The 19,370-nt window shown below is 41.2% G+C and overlaps 1 protein-coding gene across 1 annotated transcript in view; it reads right to left on the bottom strand.

The window, feature by feature from the left end:
- Positions 1-670: 670 nt before the first annotated feature.
- Positions 671-19,370, bottom strand: part of LOC138741256 (alpha-taxilin-like) — a 41,604-nt gene continuing 22,904 nt past the window's right edge. The window contains exons 3-10 of the mRNA XM_069895045.1: positions 19,032-19,123; positions 18,455-18,625; positions 15,845-16,039; positions 12,938-13,057; positions 8,950-9,024; positions 6,358-6,450; positions 5,129-5,224; positions 671-4,565 (exon numbers count right to left, since the gene is read on the bottom strand). Of these exons, the coding sequence (XP_069751146.1) occupies positions 4,164-4,565; positions 5,129-5,224; positions 6,358-6,450; positions 8,950-9,024; positions 12,938-13,057; positions 15,845-16,039; positions 18,455-18,625; positions 19,032-19,123 (1,244 nt within the window). The 3' untranslated portion in view covers positions 671-4,163. The remainder of the gene's footprint in view (positions 4,566-5,128; positions 5,225-6,357; positions 6,451-8,949; positions 9,025-12,937; positions 13,058-15,844; positions 16,040-18,454; positions 18,626-19,031; positions 19,124-19,370) is intronic.

Below are 19,370 nucleotides of genomic sequence, written 5' to 3'. Positions count from 1 at the left end.
GTTGATACATTGTCAAATATACTCCAAATTATGGATACTTATAAACATGTACACTCAGTTTTGATAACAAATACTTTATACAAGATATATTCTTGAAGATAACAGAGGGGTGTGGAAATGTCTTGATAGGAGGGGATTTCAATTTTTGTTTGGATCTGGTCATGGACAGGTCAGTAAAGAAAGTTAACAAGGCAGCTAAGTCTACCCTGCCTTTATGAGAGAAGTGAATTTAATAAACATCTGGAGAAGGCAGAATCTGAAAAGAGGGATTATTCGTTTCACTCAAGACAACATAATTTCTACACCAGAATTGATTCAGTTTTGGCTTCAGTCAGGGTAGGATAGTAGAGACTGAGTACATGGCTTGATTGCTGTGACCATTCTCCCTTGAATCTGTCCATTAAAATGCCAAATAAGCAGGTCAAGGGGCATAGAAGTCTCCTTAACTTGTTACTGTTGGGAAAACCAGAATTTTGTAGCTTCATTAGAGCTTCGATAAAATTGTTCTGTGAGACAAATGATCCATCTACTGACAATAGCATCCTAATATGGCTTATTTAAGGAGGAAGATAATTGGATATACCAAAGCTATCAAAAGGGACATATGAAAGAGATAAACAACTTGGAACAGGAAATAGCCCAACTGGAGAAAGATTACCAAAGATCAGGCTCAGAAAAAAAATACTGGAATTTAATGAATTAAAAAGCTCAAATATAATACAATGCAAACATACAAGACAGAAAAGTTAATCTTAAGATCTAAACAGTGTTACAAGCTGGGGGAAGGGCCCATGAAGTCTTGTCAGGTGAGGGCAGAAGTGGTCTCAAGAACAATCAATGCAATCCAAACGGGGAAGGGAAGATTTCACATAAACCAAAGGAAATAAATTAGAAAATTCTATAAAGAGCTGAATAAGTATAAATCAGAGTTAGGGGTGGGGGGGGGGGGGGGGGACACCCTGCTAAAATACATGATTTATTGCTTACATTCAAACTATCAAATTTTAATCAGGAGGATCAAGAAGGGCTGAGTGCCCCCTTCTCAAAAGAGAAGAACCCTAAGCTCTTTGCAGGCTGATAACTCAGTTGCGGGGGATTGGGGGGGAAGGGTGGAGAGGATGGTTTCCCCAGTGAATTCTATAGAGCTCAATGATCCCTAATGCCCCTTCTTATGAAACTGGAGGCACATACCCTCCCACAGTCTCTCAAAGCAATCACTGTGATCCTGAAAAGACAGGGACCATTTAATCCTTCCTCCTATAGGTCCATTTCATTACTGAATGCAGATTATAAAATCAGAAAAAGCACTGGCCAATAGGTTGGCAGAATATTTGCTGAAATTAACAAATCCAGACCCGGTTGGATTTACAAAGAGATTACCAGCAGACAATATAACTAGATTGCTTAATATAGTACATCTGGCACAGTCAGGGGTGGATCCAAACACAGCCGTAGCTCTGGATGCGAGAAAGCCTTCAATAGTTTGGAGTGGGACATTCTGTTCAAGGTAGACTTGGTATATATGGATTTTAGCAAGGCATTTGACCAGATCCTGCACGAGAGACTTATCCAGAAAGTCACGAGCCTTGGCTGTGTGGATTTAAAAAATTGGCTTGCAGGAAGAAAGCAAAGAGTAGCATAGGAAGGAAAGTATTCTACCTGGAGGTCAGTGACTAGTGGAGTGCTGCAAGAATCTGTTCTGGATCCTTACTCTGTGATTTCTATGAATGAAACTTGGATGAAGGAATGGGTCAGTAAGTTTGCAGATGACATGAAGGTTGGAGGAGTTGTGGATGGAGCTGAAGGTTGTCCAAGATTATAAGAGGATATAGCAGGATGCAGAGTTGGGCAGAAAAGTGGCAGCTGAAGTTCAATCCAGACAAGTGTGAGGTGATTAATTTTGTAAGGACAAACCAGAAGGCTGAGTATAGGTTGAATGGTCAGTTATTTGGGAGTGTGGTAAGGGACCTTGGGTGTCAAAATTCATACATTCCTCAAGGTTGCCGCACATATTGATAGGATAGTTAAGAAGGTCGATGGGTTCATTAATAGGGGGAATTGAGTTCAGGAGTAGAGAGGTCATGTTGTAACTCTACAAATCTCTGGTAAGACCACACAAGAGTATTGTGTTAATTTCTGGTCACCTCATTATAGGAAGGATGTGGAAGCTATTGAGAGAATGCAGAGATTTACCAGGACATTGCCTGGATTGGAAAACCAGTCTTATGAGGCAAGGTTAGTCAAGCTGGAACTTTTCTCTTTGGAGAGTAGAAGGATGAGAGGAGACTTGATAGTTTGATAGAGGTTTACAAGATTATGAGAGGCATAGCTAGGGTGGACAGCTAGCACTTGTTTTCTAGGGCAGGAATAGCAAACACCAAAGGACAAAGAGAAGGGAAGAAAGGAGTTTTTTTCAAAAAAATATGTACGCAGAGTGTGGGTGCCTGGGGTATTTAAGAGGCAGATGGATGAAAGAAAAATAAAAGATTACAGGGTAGCGTTGGTTTAGTACTTAAAAAAACAAATATCAAGGGCCGAAGGGCCTGTACTGGATTGTTGTGTTCTATGACACAGGGAGAACATACAAACTCCTTACAAACAGCCAGGTCAATGGCACTGTTACAGCATTGCACTAACCACTAGGCGAACTGTGTTCTGAAACATCAACCCCAATCAAATGCAAATTTGGTTCCTGTCAACACATTTTGCATTAGTCTACAAAATATTAAACATTGGAAAGATATTAAATATTCCAAATCCACAAAACCCAGCAATGCACAATCTACTATTCTACAGGAAATAATCCCATAGTACTTTTGTAAGAACGAGGTTTCTGAAGAACAAAATTTCAACACCACACTCATAGAAGAGGTGCATGGGAGAGGAGTCACAGCATTTTTTCAGTAATTAGCAAAATATTTTCTTCTGTACAATTAGTAAGTTACTAGAATTTTGAATACCAAGTATAACAAGAGATTTTATTTAATAGAAAATATTGTAGTTAAAAGAAAACACAATAAAATGTTAATTCTCTCAAACCTTCAAGATAAAGTGAAGATGGCATGTGAGAAAGTGCTTATGTGACATTTTTATTCAATGCTCATATTCATGAGCTTCAGGAGGCCACAGAAAACTACATATCAGATATCATTTATTTTTTCCCCCAAAAGGCAACATCACAAATACCACTGCAATGGCAATATATTGTTTCAATTTTCACAATAATATGATTCAAAAGATTCTGTAAGAGATTGAAAGATTTGAAAATAGAGGTGGTCATTTTTTTACTCCAAGCAAATGTGATAGGAAAGAAATTGTATGGAAGCAAGAATCTATAAAAATCGAAAGTAAAATATGCTTTAATTTCGTGGTTATTAAGAATGTGGAAGCTCCCTCAAAGGCCTTTTGACAATGGTGTTCAATAATGTAAATGGAATTTCTATAGAAATGCAATTGGCTAACTTTCAATTCTTTTCTATCTCCTCCAAACAAAGTGTAGCAAGTATTAAAAACTTAAAACCTATTGCAATCTGCTGAGCAAGTGAAAAAGACATCTTCATAACCTTCCTCTGCCCAATCTTGATTTTCAACATACCAAGGCCTCTTTAAACATTTTCAATAGCAGAATGTAAAAAGATTTTTTTTTTGTCTTGCCACTATTGCATGTCTTTTAATGTCTATTAAGGAAAAAAGTAGATGCAATTGCCAGCTCAACTGTGGGAGGAAAACAGCCCAATAAAATCAAGGAAACTAAAGATGTTCACACTCTGGGGGTCAGGAAGTGCAGAATGGATATTAAAACAGCTAGCGATAGTAATTTTCAGAATGAGTAAATGAACCACAGACCATCCTTCTTTGGATATTTTCTTTCAAATGGCCACTTGTCATTTTTGGAAGTGCAAAGTCATTTCAGGAACCTATTTAATCACACCAATATTTTTTGCATGCAAATAAACCAAACGCTTATCACTCATACTTGGATGAGCCATTTGGTATCAATCAGAAACTTTCTATATCAATAAGCTTTGGAGGGAACTTTAAGAAGTCACTATTAAGTAATAATCTCATCCACACCATAATGTCTTAGTTCCATACAGCCACAACATTTTGGATTATAGTAAAATTCAATACACCCTTTTCATACTCCCCAAGAGTGTGGCAAGCTACTCCAAGGAGCTGTTTGATGATAATAATTCAGGTTGGATGCTGGAAGCTTCAATATTAGATTCCTCAAAATTTTCTGTAAATATGGATGACTGCATCTGCTCAGTCACACAAGCACAATCTTCAGAGGAGAGCTGAATTTCTTGGTTAGGACAGTTAGTCTTATCAGAAACAACTGCAGTGGAATCTTTGCTTTGATCATCTTGGGAGACATTACTGATGGACTGTGAATCTTCATATTCCCCATCCTCTTTCCTGAAGCCATCCTGTGTTGACTGCACACTCATGTCATGAACTTTTTTATTCAAGTCATTTCTCTCGGTCTGAAGAGCTCGACACAATTTCTCCAAGCGTTGAATTTTTATCTGGAGATTTTCAAATTCTTTGTCACGCAGGGTTTTCTAGTTTTAAATGAAAAAAATACAGCCAATGTTCAATATGCCAAGTTTTCATTACACCCTTTCAATACTGGATGAGCAAATAATGGTTTCTGCCACTCAACTATCTTCTTTCAATGTCTGAGGACCAACAACTAGAGATGAGCAACATGTCATTGTAACATTATGATCTACAAGAGGAAAGCTGAAAGGGAAAATTAAGAAAACTAAAGACAAGCCCTAGCACTAGGAATAGTACAGGGATGGGCAGTCCTATGGATGGTCAATATTTATCACTGCAGTTTATAACTGATGTCAGTTATCAGTGGTGGAGCCAGATTTATGGGCTGAACAGCTTGTTCCTGACAGTACAAACCACAATTCATTATGTAACACAAATTATAGGAAATTTCACCCCTACCCCCCAAAAAAAACTCTGATCACTTCATATCCAACTTGTGTAAGTGAATGGGCAACTTTAAATTGAACTATAATTTGACCTATTAAAATGGCAAATACTTCTTATTGGTGTTAATATTTAAAATTTATACATCAATTCTTGGATCAAAAGAGAAATGGGTATTTACCTCCTCTACCATATCCAATAAAGCTTTATTGCTGCTCTCCCATCGGGCCCGGTACATCGTAGTTTCCTTTTCCAGTTTTTTAATCTTTTTTGTCATCTCATTGAAACAAAAAGGAAACAATATTTTATAAATGAGAACGTGCAGAACTCACAATTGAAATATTAGGTGGCATGAAGTCATGCTATGCAGTAGCTTGCAATATCTTGCTCAAGTTGTGCATGGTCTTGGTGAGACCCCAGAGTTGAGTGTGCAGTTTTTTTATCAGAGAAAGGATGTAACTGACACAGAGGAAATGCAAACCAAGGTTCAGGAGATTCATTCTTGGAATAGATGGATTGACATATGAAGAGGGATTGTGATAATTTGGCCTATTTTCATTGCAGTTTAGTGGAATTAAAGGAATAAATCTATAAAATTATAGCAGGACAAAACAAACTACAGTGATTTTCTGATGGCTGGAGGGTTCAGTACCCAAGGTCGCAGCCTCAAGATACAAGATACACAATTAGAACCAATATCAGGAGACATTTATGCAACAACCCAGGTGGTGAACCTGGGGAGAAGATGGCACAGGGTTCTAACATTAATGATTAACAAATAATGAGTGTTTGAGCTGGCCTGAAGAGCCAAATAACCAACTCCAGCTACATTATTCTGTTCTTTTCAAAACAAAATCAGCTAGAAGAGGTGCTTTGATTCAATTGTCTTAATAATAGATAATTTGACAATTTAACCCAGGCAGATCAAGGCAATTTTGTTTGTTTACACATTTCCTTTATCAGTATATACACCAACTCCACATGAAATTCTTGAGTGGGCAAAAATGATACAATTACCCACGTCTTCAAGAACAGTTCTACAGTCATATCAAGGAAATGAAATTAGTGGTAGAGTGCAATAAACCAGAAGTTTTAAACTTATCCCTGAAGCAAAACAGTGCAAGTTACAAGTGAAGGCCTTACTGATGGGACCAGAGGATTTTCAAAACAAAACCTCAATTTCCTTTCAAAAAATGAATAGGAGATTTAACACAAGAGTTTTGAAGTTCAAGGCACTTCTTATAAATAAAGAAAGCTGATAAGAACACTCATGAATTAGCAACTTAAAAAAGGTAGTTTTATCAGCAAAAATTACAGATAAATTTGCATAGTATGACTGGCTAACTAGCTCACCAATACTGACTGTAAGATTGTCTGAACATGCCACAATTTCGAGGTGACAAACCCTACCTTTTCCATCTCTTGCCTGAAGGTTGTAAAAACTTCATTACTTTTTGATAGAGTAGTCTGGAATTCTTCAAACTTTCCAGTGTATAGAGCCAGCTAATAAAATACAAAACAAATATGCATAAACAATAAAACAAACCACTGAAACTCAGCAGGTCAAACAGCAACTAACGTTGCTCAACATGCTGAGTTTATCCAGCAAATTATTTTTTCTCCAGAGCCTGACATCTGCACAGTTTGCATAAACCATAGAACATTACAGCAAAGAAACAGGCAACTTCAGCCCTTCCAGTCTGTGCCAAACCTTTTTTTGCATAGTCTCACTGACCAGCACCCAGTCCACAGCCCTCCATATCTCCCCCATTAATGTACCTGTCCAAATTCTTCTTAAATGTTAAAAATGAGTCCACATTCACCACTTCATTTAGAATCTCAGCCCGAGGCCAGGACCTATCCTTCTCCATAGTTAATGGCATTATGATTACTGGACCCAAAATATTCCCTAGACATACTTCTGTTACCTGTTCTGTTCCCAAATCGGAGATTTAACAACCTTATGTTTCCTGAAGCTGTCTGCAATCTTTTTACAGATTAGCTCTTTCAATTCTTGTTGACTATTGGGTGGTCTAGAATACAACCTCATGAGCATGGTCGTAATTTTCCCATTCCTCAGCTCCACCCATATAGCCTCGGTAGATGAGCCATCTGGTCTGTCCCGCCTGAGCACAACTGTGGTATTTTCCCTGACAAGCAATGCCACTCCTCCCCCACCCTATTCTATCACATTTAAAGCAATGGAATCCCAGAACATTGAGCTGCCAGTCCTGCCCCTCCTGCAACCAAGTTTCACTAATGGCCTCAATGTCATAATTCCATGTGCTAATCCATGCCCTAAGCTCATCTACCTTTCCTATAATTTTCCTTGCATTGAAATAGATGCACCTGAGAAAAAATCCACCATGTACAACCTGTTGATTTAAATTCATAAAATGCTGCAGCACAGAAAACAGGCCATTCAGCCCTTCTAGTCTGTGCTAACCATCATTCCGCTAATCCCTTGGGCAGTGGTTCTCAATCCTTTTCTTTCCACTCATACCAGTAAGTATTCCCTATGCCATAGGTTCTCTGTGATTAGTATGGGATTGCTTAAGGTGGTATATCGGTGGAAAGAAAAAGCTTGAAAAGCCCTGTTTTAATTGTAACTAATTGACTTATGTGTATGGTTTCATAACTCCAAAGGAAATCGGGCAATAACTATTTTTCTCAAGCAAAATATTTCAGATGCAAATGGATCTTGGATGCCCTTCCACATGCATCGCATGTCCTTGCTGTTCAGGAAGTGACTATGAATGCACTGGCCATGCTCATGCTTTGCTTCCCTAATGGCCTTAGACAGCTTGGCTCTTGGAGTAGCTAGGGCTACCTTGTCACCAGCTCTGAAGGGAACAGTGCACACACCTCTGCAGTCATCCATGGCTTCTGATTAGAGCGAGTAATGATGGTCCTGGGCACAGAGAAAATGTCAGTACATTTGCTAATGTACCTGGTCACTGATGCCATATGCCAACATACCACATGCCAACACTAATTATCAATGCAAAAAGTAAGTTTTATGGACGGACCCTGAGATTTCTCAATTCATCCACACTGCCCAAGAGTCCTCCCACTTCCATTTGCTTTCAAATTTGACCTATCAAAATGAACCACTTCACACTTTACTGGGATAAACTCCATCTGCCACATCTCAGCCCAGCTCTGCATCCCATCAATGCCCCTGTCACCTCTGGCAACCCTCCAGACTATTCACAACACCAACACCTTTGTGTGATCTGCAGACTTACTAACCCACCCTTTCACTTCCTCATCCAGGTCATTTATAAAAACAATCACAAGGAGCAGGGGTCCCAGAACAAACCCCAAAGGAACACCACTGGTCACTAATTTCCATGTAGAACATGAGCTATTAACAACCACCCTCTGCCTTCTCTCTGGGAAAGAGAATTCTGTATTCACAAAGCAATATCACCGTACTTTCTAAATGAGCCTTGCATGGGTAACCTTATCAAAAGCCTTACTGAAATTCATATACATAACATCCACCACTACATTCAATGTTCTTTGTTTCATCCTCAAAGAATTCAATTAGGTTTGAGACACAACCTTCCTTTGACAAAGTCATGCTGATTGTTGTTATCAGATTATGCCTCTCGAAAACCTTATAAATCCGATCTTAGGATCTGCTCCAACAGCTAGTCCACCAGTGAAGCCACACTGGTCTATTATTTCCTGGGTTATCTTTACTCCTTTTCTGGAAGGGGGAAGGACAGTTGCAACCCTCCAGTACTTCTGTCCCAATTGACTATGCAAAGATAATCACCAATGGTTCAGCAATCTCCTCTCTCTCTTTCCACTGTAGCCTTGGGTAAATCTTATCTGGTTTTGACAACCTATCTAATAAAAAAAATTGTTTCACCCGGAGGGTGAATGCAATCTGGAATAGACGAACCAAAGAATGGGCTTTGAAATTTTCACACTGGAACTTTTTAATAAAAAAAGACAAAATTCTCTCGAATAATTATTTCACTTGGGACACACCTGCTGTTTTAGATGAACTTCTTGTTGCTTCATCAGTTCACACATCCTTTGGCTTTCTACTGTTTCTTTTAGCAGCTGAAATTCAGGAGAAAAATACATTGAGAACACATTTACCAATATTTTAAGATGTGTTTAACACATCAGGCAGTATTTACAGTTGAAAATTTAATATTTAAGGCCAAGGAAATTGAACATCAAGGAAAGATCATCAATCTGAAATCAATTAAGCTGTACTTTAATGATGGGCAATCAGAAAGTTCCATTTGATCCATTACCATTGGCTAAATCCTAAAAGATGCATGATAAAATAAGAAATGCAAATAAACAGTTAAGGAAATCAGGAAGGCAAAAAGGCATGAGGTTGCATTGACAGACAAGGTGAAGGAAAATCCCATGGACCTGACACACAGTACAAAGGAGGAAGTGCTTTCTGTCTTGAGGCAAACAAGGGTAGATAAATCCCCAGGGCCTGACAAAATATTCCCTCAGACCTTTTGGAGGCCAGTGCAGAAATTGCAGGGATCCTTGTGGAGGTATTTAGCCATTGATGAGGTGCTAGAGGATTGTTAATGTTGTTCAGTTGTTTACAAAAGGCTCCAAGAATAATCAAAAAAAATCATAGGCCTGTAAATCTGATCAATGGTGGGTAAGTTGATGGAAAATATATCAAGAGACCAGATATGCAAGCATATGGATAGATAGGGACTGATTAGGGATAGTCAACATTGCTTTGTGTGCAGTAGGTCATGTCTAACCAACCTTATTATTTTTCTTTTCAAGGGGTTACCAGGAAGTTGAACTAAAGGCTGTGAATGTTTCCAGTATGGACTTTTTGGTACATATTGGCACCAAAGACATAGGCAGGAGTTGGTAGAGATCCTGCAAAGCTTACAGAGTTAGGAAAAAGGATGAAGAGCTGGAGCTCCAGGGTTATAATCTCTGAATTACTCCCAGTGCCACGGACTAGAGAAGGTTGGAACAAGAAGATCATGTGTGACTGAAGAGATGGTGCAGGGGGCAGTGATTCAAGTTCTTGGATCATTGGAGCACGGCCAAAGGAGCCACACCTGCCGCTATGAAGGTCGCTGCAATCATGGAGTTCCCATGCCCGGACAACCTCAAGGGGGCTACAGGAGTTCACACATATGGTCAATTTCTAAAACCGCTTCATTCCAGGCGCAACAGTACCTGACTATTACAAGAACCCTCACATCCAGGACTTTACGACCAACCTGCATGGTGCGAGAGTATTCTCCAAGGTTGACCTGTTGCGGGGGTATCACCAAATCTCAGTGCACCTCTTGGACACACCCAAAACGGCCATCACCCCCTTCAGCTTGTTCGAGTTCCTATGCATGCCATTTGGGCTCAAGAACGCCGCACAGACCTTACAGACACAGTGGGCATGGATTTGAATTTCGTATTCATTTATCTGGACGACATCCTTGTCACCAGCAGAGACCGGGCACAACACAAGTCTCACCTGCGCACCCTCTTCTCCTGACTGGTCGACTTCGGCCTAATGATATATCCAAGTGCCAGTTCAGGAAAGAGTCCATGCAGTTCCTGGGTCATACCATCATGGCCGAAGGAGCCACACCTGCTGCTATGAAGGTCGCTGCAATCAGGGAGTTCCCATGCCCAGACAACAGGAGTTCGCAGGTATGGTCAATTTCTATAACCGCTTCATTCCAGGCGCAGCTTGTATCATGCAGCCGTTTTTCGCCCTCATCACGGCCAAAGACAAGACACTCGCATGGACTCCAGAGGCCAGCAGGGCATTCAAAGCCATGAAAGATGTCCTTGCGAAGGCTGTCCTGCTCGTCCACCCACACACCGACCTGCATATGGCGCTCTCTGTCGATGCCTCTGCCACAGCCGTCGGTGCAGTCCTGGAGCAGCAGGTAAAAGGACAGTGGAAACCACTGGTATTCTTTAGCCGACTTCTTCGCCCGCCAGAGCGCAAGTACAGCACTTTCGATCATTAGTTGCTGGGCATGGACCTGGTGGCGTGTCATTTCCGCTATTTCTTGGGAGGCCTTTCACCATTTTTACTGACCACAAACCCCTCACTCAGGCGCTCGCTATGGCAAGAGATCCCTGGTCGGCCCACCAATAGCATCACCTCTCCTTCGTGTTGGAGTTCACCACTGACATTCTGCACAAGACGGGGAAAGGCAATGTGGTCGCCGACGCACTCTCACAACCAGCCACTTGCACGCTGACACCCGGCCTCTACTTCGACCAGCTCGCCCGGGACCAGAAGTCCGATGAGGAGACGTGGGCCTTCAGGACTGCCATCACGGGCCTGTGGTTCTAGGACCTCCCGACTCCTCACCGTGAGGGCACCGTCCTGTCGATGTCTCCATGGGAAACCCGCGACCAGTGGTTCTCCAGCAGTGGCGCAGGCAAGTCTTCCACCATATCCATGAACTTTTCCACCCTCCCATCAGGTCCACGGTCCACATGGAGGCAGAAAGTTTCATCTGGCACGGGCTTCGGAAGCAGATTGCGGACTGGACCAGAACCTGCACCCATTGCCCGCTTTCCAAGGTACACAGGCACACACCAGAGCATCCGTACAAGATTTTGAACACGTCCGGGAACAGTTCAGCCACATACATGTGGACATTGTCGGACCTTTACCCGTTTCCCGAGGTAACCGTTACCTTTTCACAGTGGCGCAGATAGGGGAAATGCCAGCAGGGTTTTCCCCCCACTGAGATTGGCTGAGACAAGGTTGAGAGGATATTAAGAGGGTGAAAGGGGCAATACTTCAGGTGAACACTGAAGGGGGGGGTGGGGGTGGGGAAGGACTCCTTCAATCCGAGGGTGGTGAGAGTGTGGAACAAGTTCTCAACAAAAGTGGTGGATGCGGGTTCAATTTTGAAATTTAAGAGCATGTTATGTGGGGACATGGATGGGAGGGCTCATGGTCAAGATTTAGATTTCTGGAATTAGACGGAATAATAGTTCAGCACAGACTAGATGGGTTGAAGTTTCTGTATCTAATGTATGTTTACATTCTATTAAATGGTAGAGCCCTGGAGACCATCATAGAAGAGACACCAAGGAGCACAAGTGCAGAGTTCTCTGAAAGTAGCAATTCGGGTGTCAGGGAGGCAAAGCAAGCATTTGCAAACTTGCCTTCATCAAACAAAAGTTGGTTCATCATGATAAAGTTAGACAAGTCATTGTGGAGACCACACTTCTGCAGTCAGCTGAGCTAGTCATATAAAGAATGTAATTAAAGTAGAAAGGGTCCAAAAGACATTCACCAAGGTTGTTACTGGGAATGGCAGGTTTGAGTTTTTGGGAGAAGTTAGATTAGCTGTGTTTTCGTTATCTGAAGCCTCAGAGTAACCTGACAGGAACTTTATAAAATTAGGAGGGCACAGCTAAAGTGAACGCTCAGTCTTTTCTGCAGGGTTTGTTATTTTGGAACAAGAGGACACAGATTTCAGAGGAAGATTTAAGAGTTACACGAGGATAATCCATATGTGGAACAAGCTTCCAGAGTAAGCTATTGGTATGGGTACAATTAGGATGGTCAAAAGGCATTTGGACAGATATATAGAAAGGGTTTAAAGATAGGGATCAAATACAGGCAAATGCAACTAGCCCAGAATGCCTGTTTAACATGGATGAGTTGGGTTGAAGGGCTTGTTCTGCGCACTACAACTCTATGTGATCTACAAAGTAGTCAATGCTTGGAATTTGCTCCAGGAGCAGAGGGTGGGACTGGTAGTGGAAGTGGAAACTGATGTGATGGGGACATTGAATAGGGATTTTAATAGGAAAGAAGAACAAGCAGGGAATGGGGAGATGGAGATCAGATGCTTTCAATGGAATCAGTTTAATGTGGCACCATGGTTAACACAGACATCACAAGTCAAAAGGCCTGTTTCTTTGCAGTATTGTTTTAATACTGGTCTTTGTGATGTCCATACAAGTGAAAGAGAAAAGTTCAAAGAAATTAATAACTCACATAATCTTTTTCTTTTTGGTGTCTTTCCTCTGCTTCTTTCAGCAGCTCCTGTGCCTTCTGGAGTTTGGCATCAATAAGTTGTTGTTGTAGATCTTTGTGTTTAAACACCTTGTCAATGTGCTGTAAACAAGTTTACATTATTAAAATTGATACCACCAGGACTCAAAGTAAATCAATTCCAACACATACCATTTCGTGCATGCTATTTTATGTACCACTTTCATCAGGTGTTGAGCTCCAACAGTTAACTTCACAAAAGTTTACTTCACCAGGAGAAAAAACCTCATTTTTAATTGACCTTTAAAAAACCTCTTCATCCAAATCTCACCTCTCCCACCCATGGCCACTATCAAAGTCTTGCAGCACTGAAAGAAGCCATTACCAAACAACGTGCCCTTCTGTTTTAGTTCCACTCACCTGCAGTAATCCCATAGCACTCCAGACCCAGCCCATCCATGGATTAAATGTACAGTCTTCACCACACTGCCTGGCAGCATGTTTTGCTTGCCCACTATCCTGAGTGAAGAACTGTCCCCTCACATCCTTCCCTCAACTTATTGTTATTCCCTCTCGTCTTGGATTCTCCCACTATTGGAAACAGACCATTATTTACCGTATGTATACTTCATCAATGCTGGATCTCAACCTTCCCTGCTCTGAGAAAAACAGTCATAGTTTTTCCAATCTCTCACAATAACCTGATTTCCCCAATCTCGCAACAACATAGTAAATCACATCTGTCCCCTTTCCAACTTTATACAAAAAAAAATTTCAGCGAGGCAGCCAAAACTGCACACATCATTCCAAGCGTGGCTTCCCAACCTTTTGTACAACTCCAACGTGACATCCCAATAATTGTATTGGGATCCCTTAAGGCAAGCACCCCAAATAATCTCATCACTACTGTTTACCTACATTGCCATATTTAAAGAGGCATGTACCCACACACTAGGTCCCTTAGCTTCATCACAACTCTTGTCACTCCTGCACTATTATTTATTGGCAGCTTTTAATTAATTAACATATGCAAACCCTTGCTTCTTTTGATTGATTTGCTGTTGACTAGGTGATGTAGGGCTGAGTGGAGAGCCAGTGAGATTGCATCTGCTGTGGCAGTAGGCAAATTGCAGTGGGTCCAGATCTTTACTTAGATAGGAGTAATTTCTGGCCACAACCAACCTCTCAAAGCACATGGGAGGGTGGTCAAGAAGGTTCAGTCTCTTGATATTCTGGAAGATGTAATAAATTGCACCCCCTGCAGCTCTCAAACTCTATGATCACATACTCACCCAGACTCGCTTCCACAGCCATTCATCCTTCCTAGCTTTTTGCCTCCACTGCCATCTTGTGCCACATGGCTGCCAGCTCCGTTTCCAGGCTTCCCAGTTTGGCCCTCAAGGATTTCAATTTTCATTCCTATCTTGGGTAGTGGCTTATCCTCCTTCCTCTGTCCCTTCTGCCCTCCTCCCCCCCATCTTTTTATTCAACTACCTGCCTGCTTTTTGCTCATTCCTTGAGGAAGGGCTCAAGCCTGAAACATTGTTTATATATCTTTTCCGATTACAGATGCTGCAGTTTCTCCAGCACTTGCATATTTTCTACAATCACAGTGTCTTCATACTTTGTTTCATTCAGGAATATTCTATGCTGTTTTAGCCACCAAACTACATGAAGGATATCAAAATGATTGAAGGAGTGCAGAGAAGATTTACAATGATGGTGCCTGGAGTTACAAAGGAAAAGTTAAACAGATTAGGGCTTTATTCCCTTCAACTTCTTAGACCAAGTGAAAGCAGGTTTTCTCCACTCAGGTGAGGTGAGACAAGAACTTGAGGGCAGGGTTAAGAGTGCAAGGGGAAATTTTTAAAGGGAGAACTTCACCAGAATGTGGAATGAGCTGCCAGCTGAAGTGGTGAATGCAGACTTGATTATGACAGGTACATGGATGCGAATGATATAGAAAGCCATGGTCCTGATGCGGGTGCATGGGATTTGGCAGTTCAGCAGAGACTAGATGGGCTGAAGGACCTACTTCTGTGCTAGTGTTTCATAGATCCAAAAGCTTGGGCCTTCTGATAGCTAGCCAGTATTACCCATTCTCAGAAACAATTGCAGAGAAGCAAAAGAATGCTATCTTAACTTCATACATAGTGTTACAGAAAGATGCTTACAATAATAGAAAAATATGGCAGGTCATTTGAAATTATTTTTTTGAAGAAATCCCAATTCACCTGTACAGCATTTTGTTCTGCAAATAACTACTGAGGTAAATAATCAAAGCTCTCCATCTCTCTTAAAAGCCTCCCACTTGTCAGATGTCCATTCACCTGCAAACAGGCTTTCCCGATAAGAATCTTTGCAGGTTGTTCAATGCCTTCAAAGTTAGCCTTTCACCAATTTAGGACATTAATGTGGATCAGTTCCATAATTTTCCACAATTTTAAAACCACTGACATCTACTGACATCTCAGTTACTGGCCTTGCTGCATTTTCCAAGAGGAGGTTCCCTGTTGCAGTCTCTCTGGTTGGGCCATCTACATACAATTTGAGAAAAAATTATTGCCGAGCAAGACAAATTCCACTTCCTCCTATTTCTTTGGTCAGTTTGCTTTGGCATTCAAGTGGAGACAATATCCAACCAATCAGAAATTCGAGGATAATAAACTAGTGAAAGTTGTTGAAATGGGAACAATTTTCCTGTCGTGTTTGATGTGCAAATTCCAAGGCAACGTATACATGTTTGAACCCCTAATAAGCCACATACCTGAGCCAATATCTTAAAATGTAGTTTAGATTTAAAATTACTAGAAAACAAAATGACATTTACAGAACAGCTTCAGGGTTCCATTTGGTTCTTTTACTTTGAAACAAAGCCTTCTGAAAAACATAGTATTTTTGTTATTTTACCTCTTCTCGCAGCTCGTATTGCTCTATAAGTTTCTTCAGTTTCTCTGCCAGCTCCATGTTTTCTTGGCGCAGCTTGGAATTTCGTTCATTGTGTTGTTCCATCTGGGCCTGGATATCATTTAGAGTTACCTGGAAGTGAGAAGTGATCTCTTTCCGCTTTTCTTCCTCATCTCTTCCACGTTGAACACCTTCTTCCTGTGGGAAAATTTTCCCAACGTAGATTAAGTGACATGATTAAACCAAACCATTTATATGACAAACACAAAATGCAATCAGATTTTAATTCCTGCATATTTCTTTTTTTAGTATGCGCAGTGAAGGATACATTAACACAACATCCAACAGAACTTTCTGGTACAGAAAGCACAACCTCCCCCCCTATATCCCCCCCCCCGGGGGGGGGGGGGGGGCAACCTTTTACTATGCATGGGCTGCATGCTGCAGTTAGTTGAACGGCAGGCAACACTGATGCCAACATTAAATAAATACTGAAATACAGATATAATGTAATTTAAGTTTTTGATTGTGCAATACACACTTCAAGCAACGACAATGAACATAACCGATAATTTAGCAAAATAAAAATCCACAGAAAAAGTTCAAGCAACAAGATCAACCGAATTCCTTCCAAAAACCTACGATGAATACGGTGTTAATATTAGGCCACACTGAACCAACCTCCACACCAGCCCATGCCCATACTCTCTGCCTGCCTCTCCCTTTTCCTCGAAGCTTCTCCCTGTCCTGCGGTCGAGTTAACCTCCTCATCCCAGAATGATTTCCTGTGGCACTGACCAGATGTGGACCACTGACCCAGATAATCCTTGATTGCACCCGCCAGTAAACTTGGCCATAAGCCTGTGGGATCCAGACACGAGCTTTACTTGTTCGCCTGCTGGCGCCGCCGGCCCAGTCTCACTCTGCCAGCCAAATATTAGCATCCAAACAAGCACATTCCAAACTCAACAGTTGCCCGCTCAAAATCAGATCCCACTGCCGAGCTGGCACACCAGCCCTCAATTGTCCCACAATGCACTGCACTATGGTAGCCGAACCAACCACGTGCACAATCTGCCAATGTTGGTGGGGTTTTAAAAAAAAACGTAGCTAATTACTGAGTGCTGGGTATCAGGCTGTAGGTTGCTCACCCCTTCTCAATAGCTTTCCTGTGCATGTAACTGTCCATATATCTTTTAAATAGAGCAATTATCCCCATTTTTACCAGATTTTTTTGGTAGACTGTTCCATTTCCACACCACCCCCTGGTCCCTATTAAATCTTTTCCCCTCACCCTAAGTATTTACCTTTATATTTTTACACTGTACTTTCCTGGGGGAAAAAAAAGACTACAACTATCAACTTTATCCATGAACCTCTTCAATTTGCATACCTCTAGAGGGAAATCCCTTCTCAGCCTCCTACAATCAAGGGAGAACATTTGTAGCTCATGGTGGGCAAAGCCAAGTTGGGTCAAAGGGCAGATTTCCAAGCTGATCTCCCTACAACTCCAATACAATTCTCCCCTCAATAAATTCCATCTGCATTGTTCTCTTTTACCAAATGATCAACGACCAACTTCCATTTTAGAATGACTTCAAGTAGTGTTGATAGTGGTGCTACCAACTTTGACATCACCTGCAAACTTATTAAACAGCAAGATTCCTAGCACAGATTCCTGTGTATACCACTGGTCAAAACTTCCATTCTTAAAACAATCCTCCACCATCACCCTGTGTTTCCTATCAGCAATTTTGGATCCAATTTGCTAACTTGCCATGTGCTTAAACTCTCAGACCAATCTCCTTTGTGGAATCTTGAAAATGGCCTGGCTGAAGTGCACTTGGACGACATCGCTTGCAATGATCCCATCAACGCATTTGTTAGTTCTACCAAACATTCAGAGTAGTCAGACAGGATCTATCCCAACGAGGTCATGAGCCAATTCCTACCTTTCCAAGTATTGATTATTCCAGTCCCTCAAACATTTTCCAGTAAATTTCCTCCTATTCTCTTTCCCATAGCTCAGTGGTAAGAGCACTGGTCTTGTAAACCAGGGTCGTGAGTTTGTTCCTCGCTGGGGACACATTTCTGTGAGGGGTGCTTGACAAAGTGGCAACACTCTGTCTTCCTTACGGTAGACAAAGTTAAAAATAAAATGCATGTTGCATTCTAAATGTAGTATTACATACAATAATGGAACCTTTACCATACCCTTTGAATTCCCTCGTAGATCAAGTATCTGTCAATCTCCACTGAATATATTCAACAATTCTGCCTCCAAAGTTTTCTGGGTAGGTACAGGTCAAATATTAGAAATTTCAGAAGAAATCCATCTCTTATAAATGCGTTTATAAATCTGAAACCCTCCCTCCTGTACCAACGACCCATGCATGTGTTCATGTGCTCTATCCTCACATCCCTACTCAGTAGCACATGATAATGGATGGTAACTTTAAAAAAAAAGATTTATAGACCAGGCAGTCTTTTGTCCATCAGGTTGCCAAATTGACTCAGGTGAAAACAATATTATTAAAGTGCAAGAGTGTCAGTATATTAAGCAGCTCGATGAAATGTTCTGCTCACCTTTCTAAACCAACTCATTCAGCTTACCTTGAGTGTTCGATTGTGCCGTTGCAGCTCACGACACAAGCTCTCAAGTTTGCTGCGTGCCAGAATTGCTTTGCTGTGCTCATTCCGCAAGTGATCCTTCTCCTGGATGATCTGAGTCTGTTTCTTTTGGAGCAATCTCATTTGCTTCTGAGTATTTCTATGCTCTTCAAGCTGCAGAAAGATCAAATATCACTACTTTAGGGTTGGTTTTAAATTGACATGATTATTTCAGCCCAAAAGCAAAAGGTTTGTCCAAGATATGCAACTTCTTCATCGAACAACAAATTCAGGACTCTGGAGAAATATACCAGAAAAACCACACGAAATTGAAGTACATCTGACAGTGTCTGGAAGAGTAGGAGAGAGAAGAAACGTACAACAGCTCCATAATGATTGGAGCCAAAAAAAACAAACAGGGTGACATTCCATCTGGCCATGAGGGCCAACTTATTCAATAACCCAACTCAGGTTCATTCTTTTTCTGGATGGGATGCATGCTTTTCACACTCCAACTTTTTCATGTTAATTGTAGATACAGTCTAAACAACGATCATACACTTTAAACCATTTTAGTTACCATATCTGCATATTTTTTGCAGAGGGCAGCGAGCTTCTCCTCTGGGGTGCTCAAAGTATTCAATGTCTGCATCAGTAATGTAATTTCCTTTCCTAAAAAAGAAATAAATCACAAAATAGAAATTTAATGGGATATTTTTAAACAGTTGTCCGATGCATGTCAATTCCCTGCACCTTTTGCTCTCTAGTTCTTCTCACCTTTCAATGGGCAAGGTCTGGCAGAATGAGCAGAGTAAGGAAGATGGCAACAAGAAAGGGCCGTGGCAGAAACACCAGGGTAAATCCAAAATTTTCAGAACAAAGTTAAAAATTACACCCAAAAAGCAGCTCCTGCATGCTA

This window comes from Narcine bancroftii, chromosome 8, assembly GCF_036971445.1.
Source record: "Narcine bancroftii isolate sNarBan1 chromosome 8, sNarBan1.hap1, whole genome shotgun sequence".
Lineage (NCBI taxonomy): Eukaryota > Metazoa > Chordata > Chondrichthyes > Torpediniformes > Narcinidae > Narcine > Narcine bancroftii.
The sequence above is the reverse complement of the archived record's forward strand: the minus strand, read 5'-3'. Positions and strand labels throughout refer to the sequence as shown.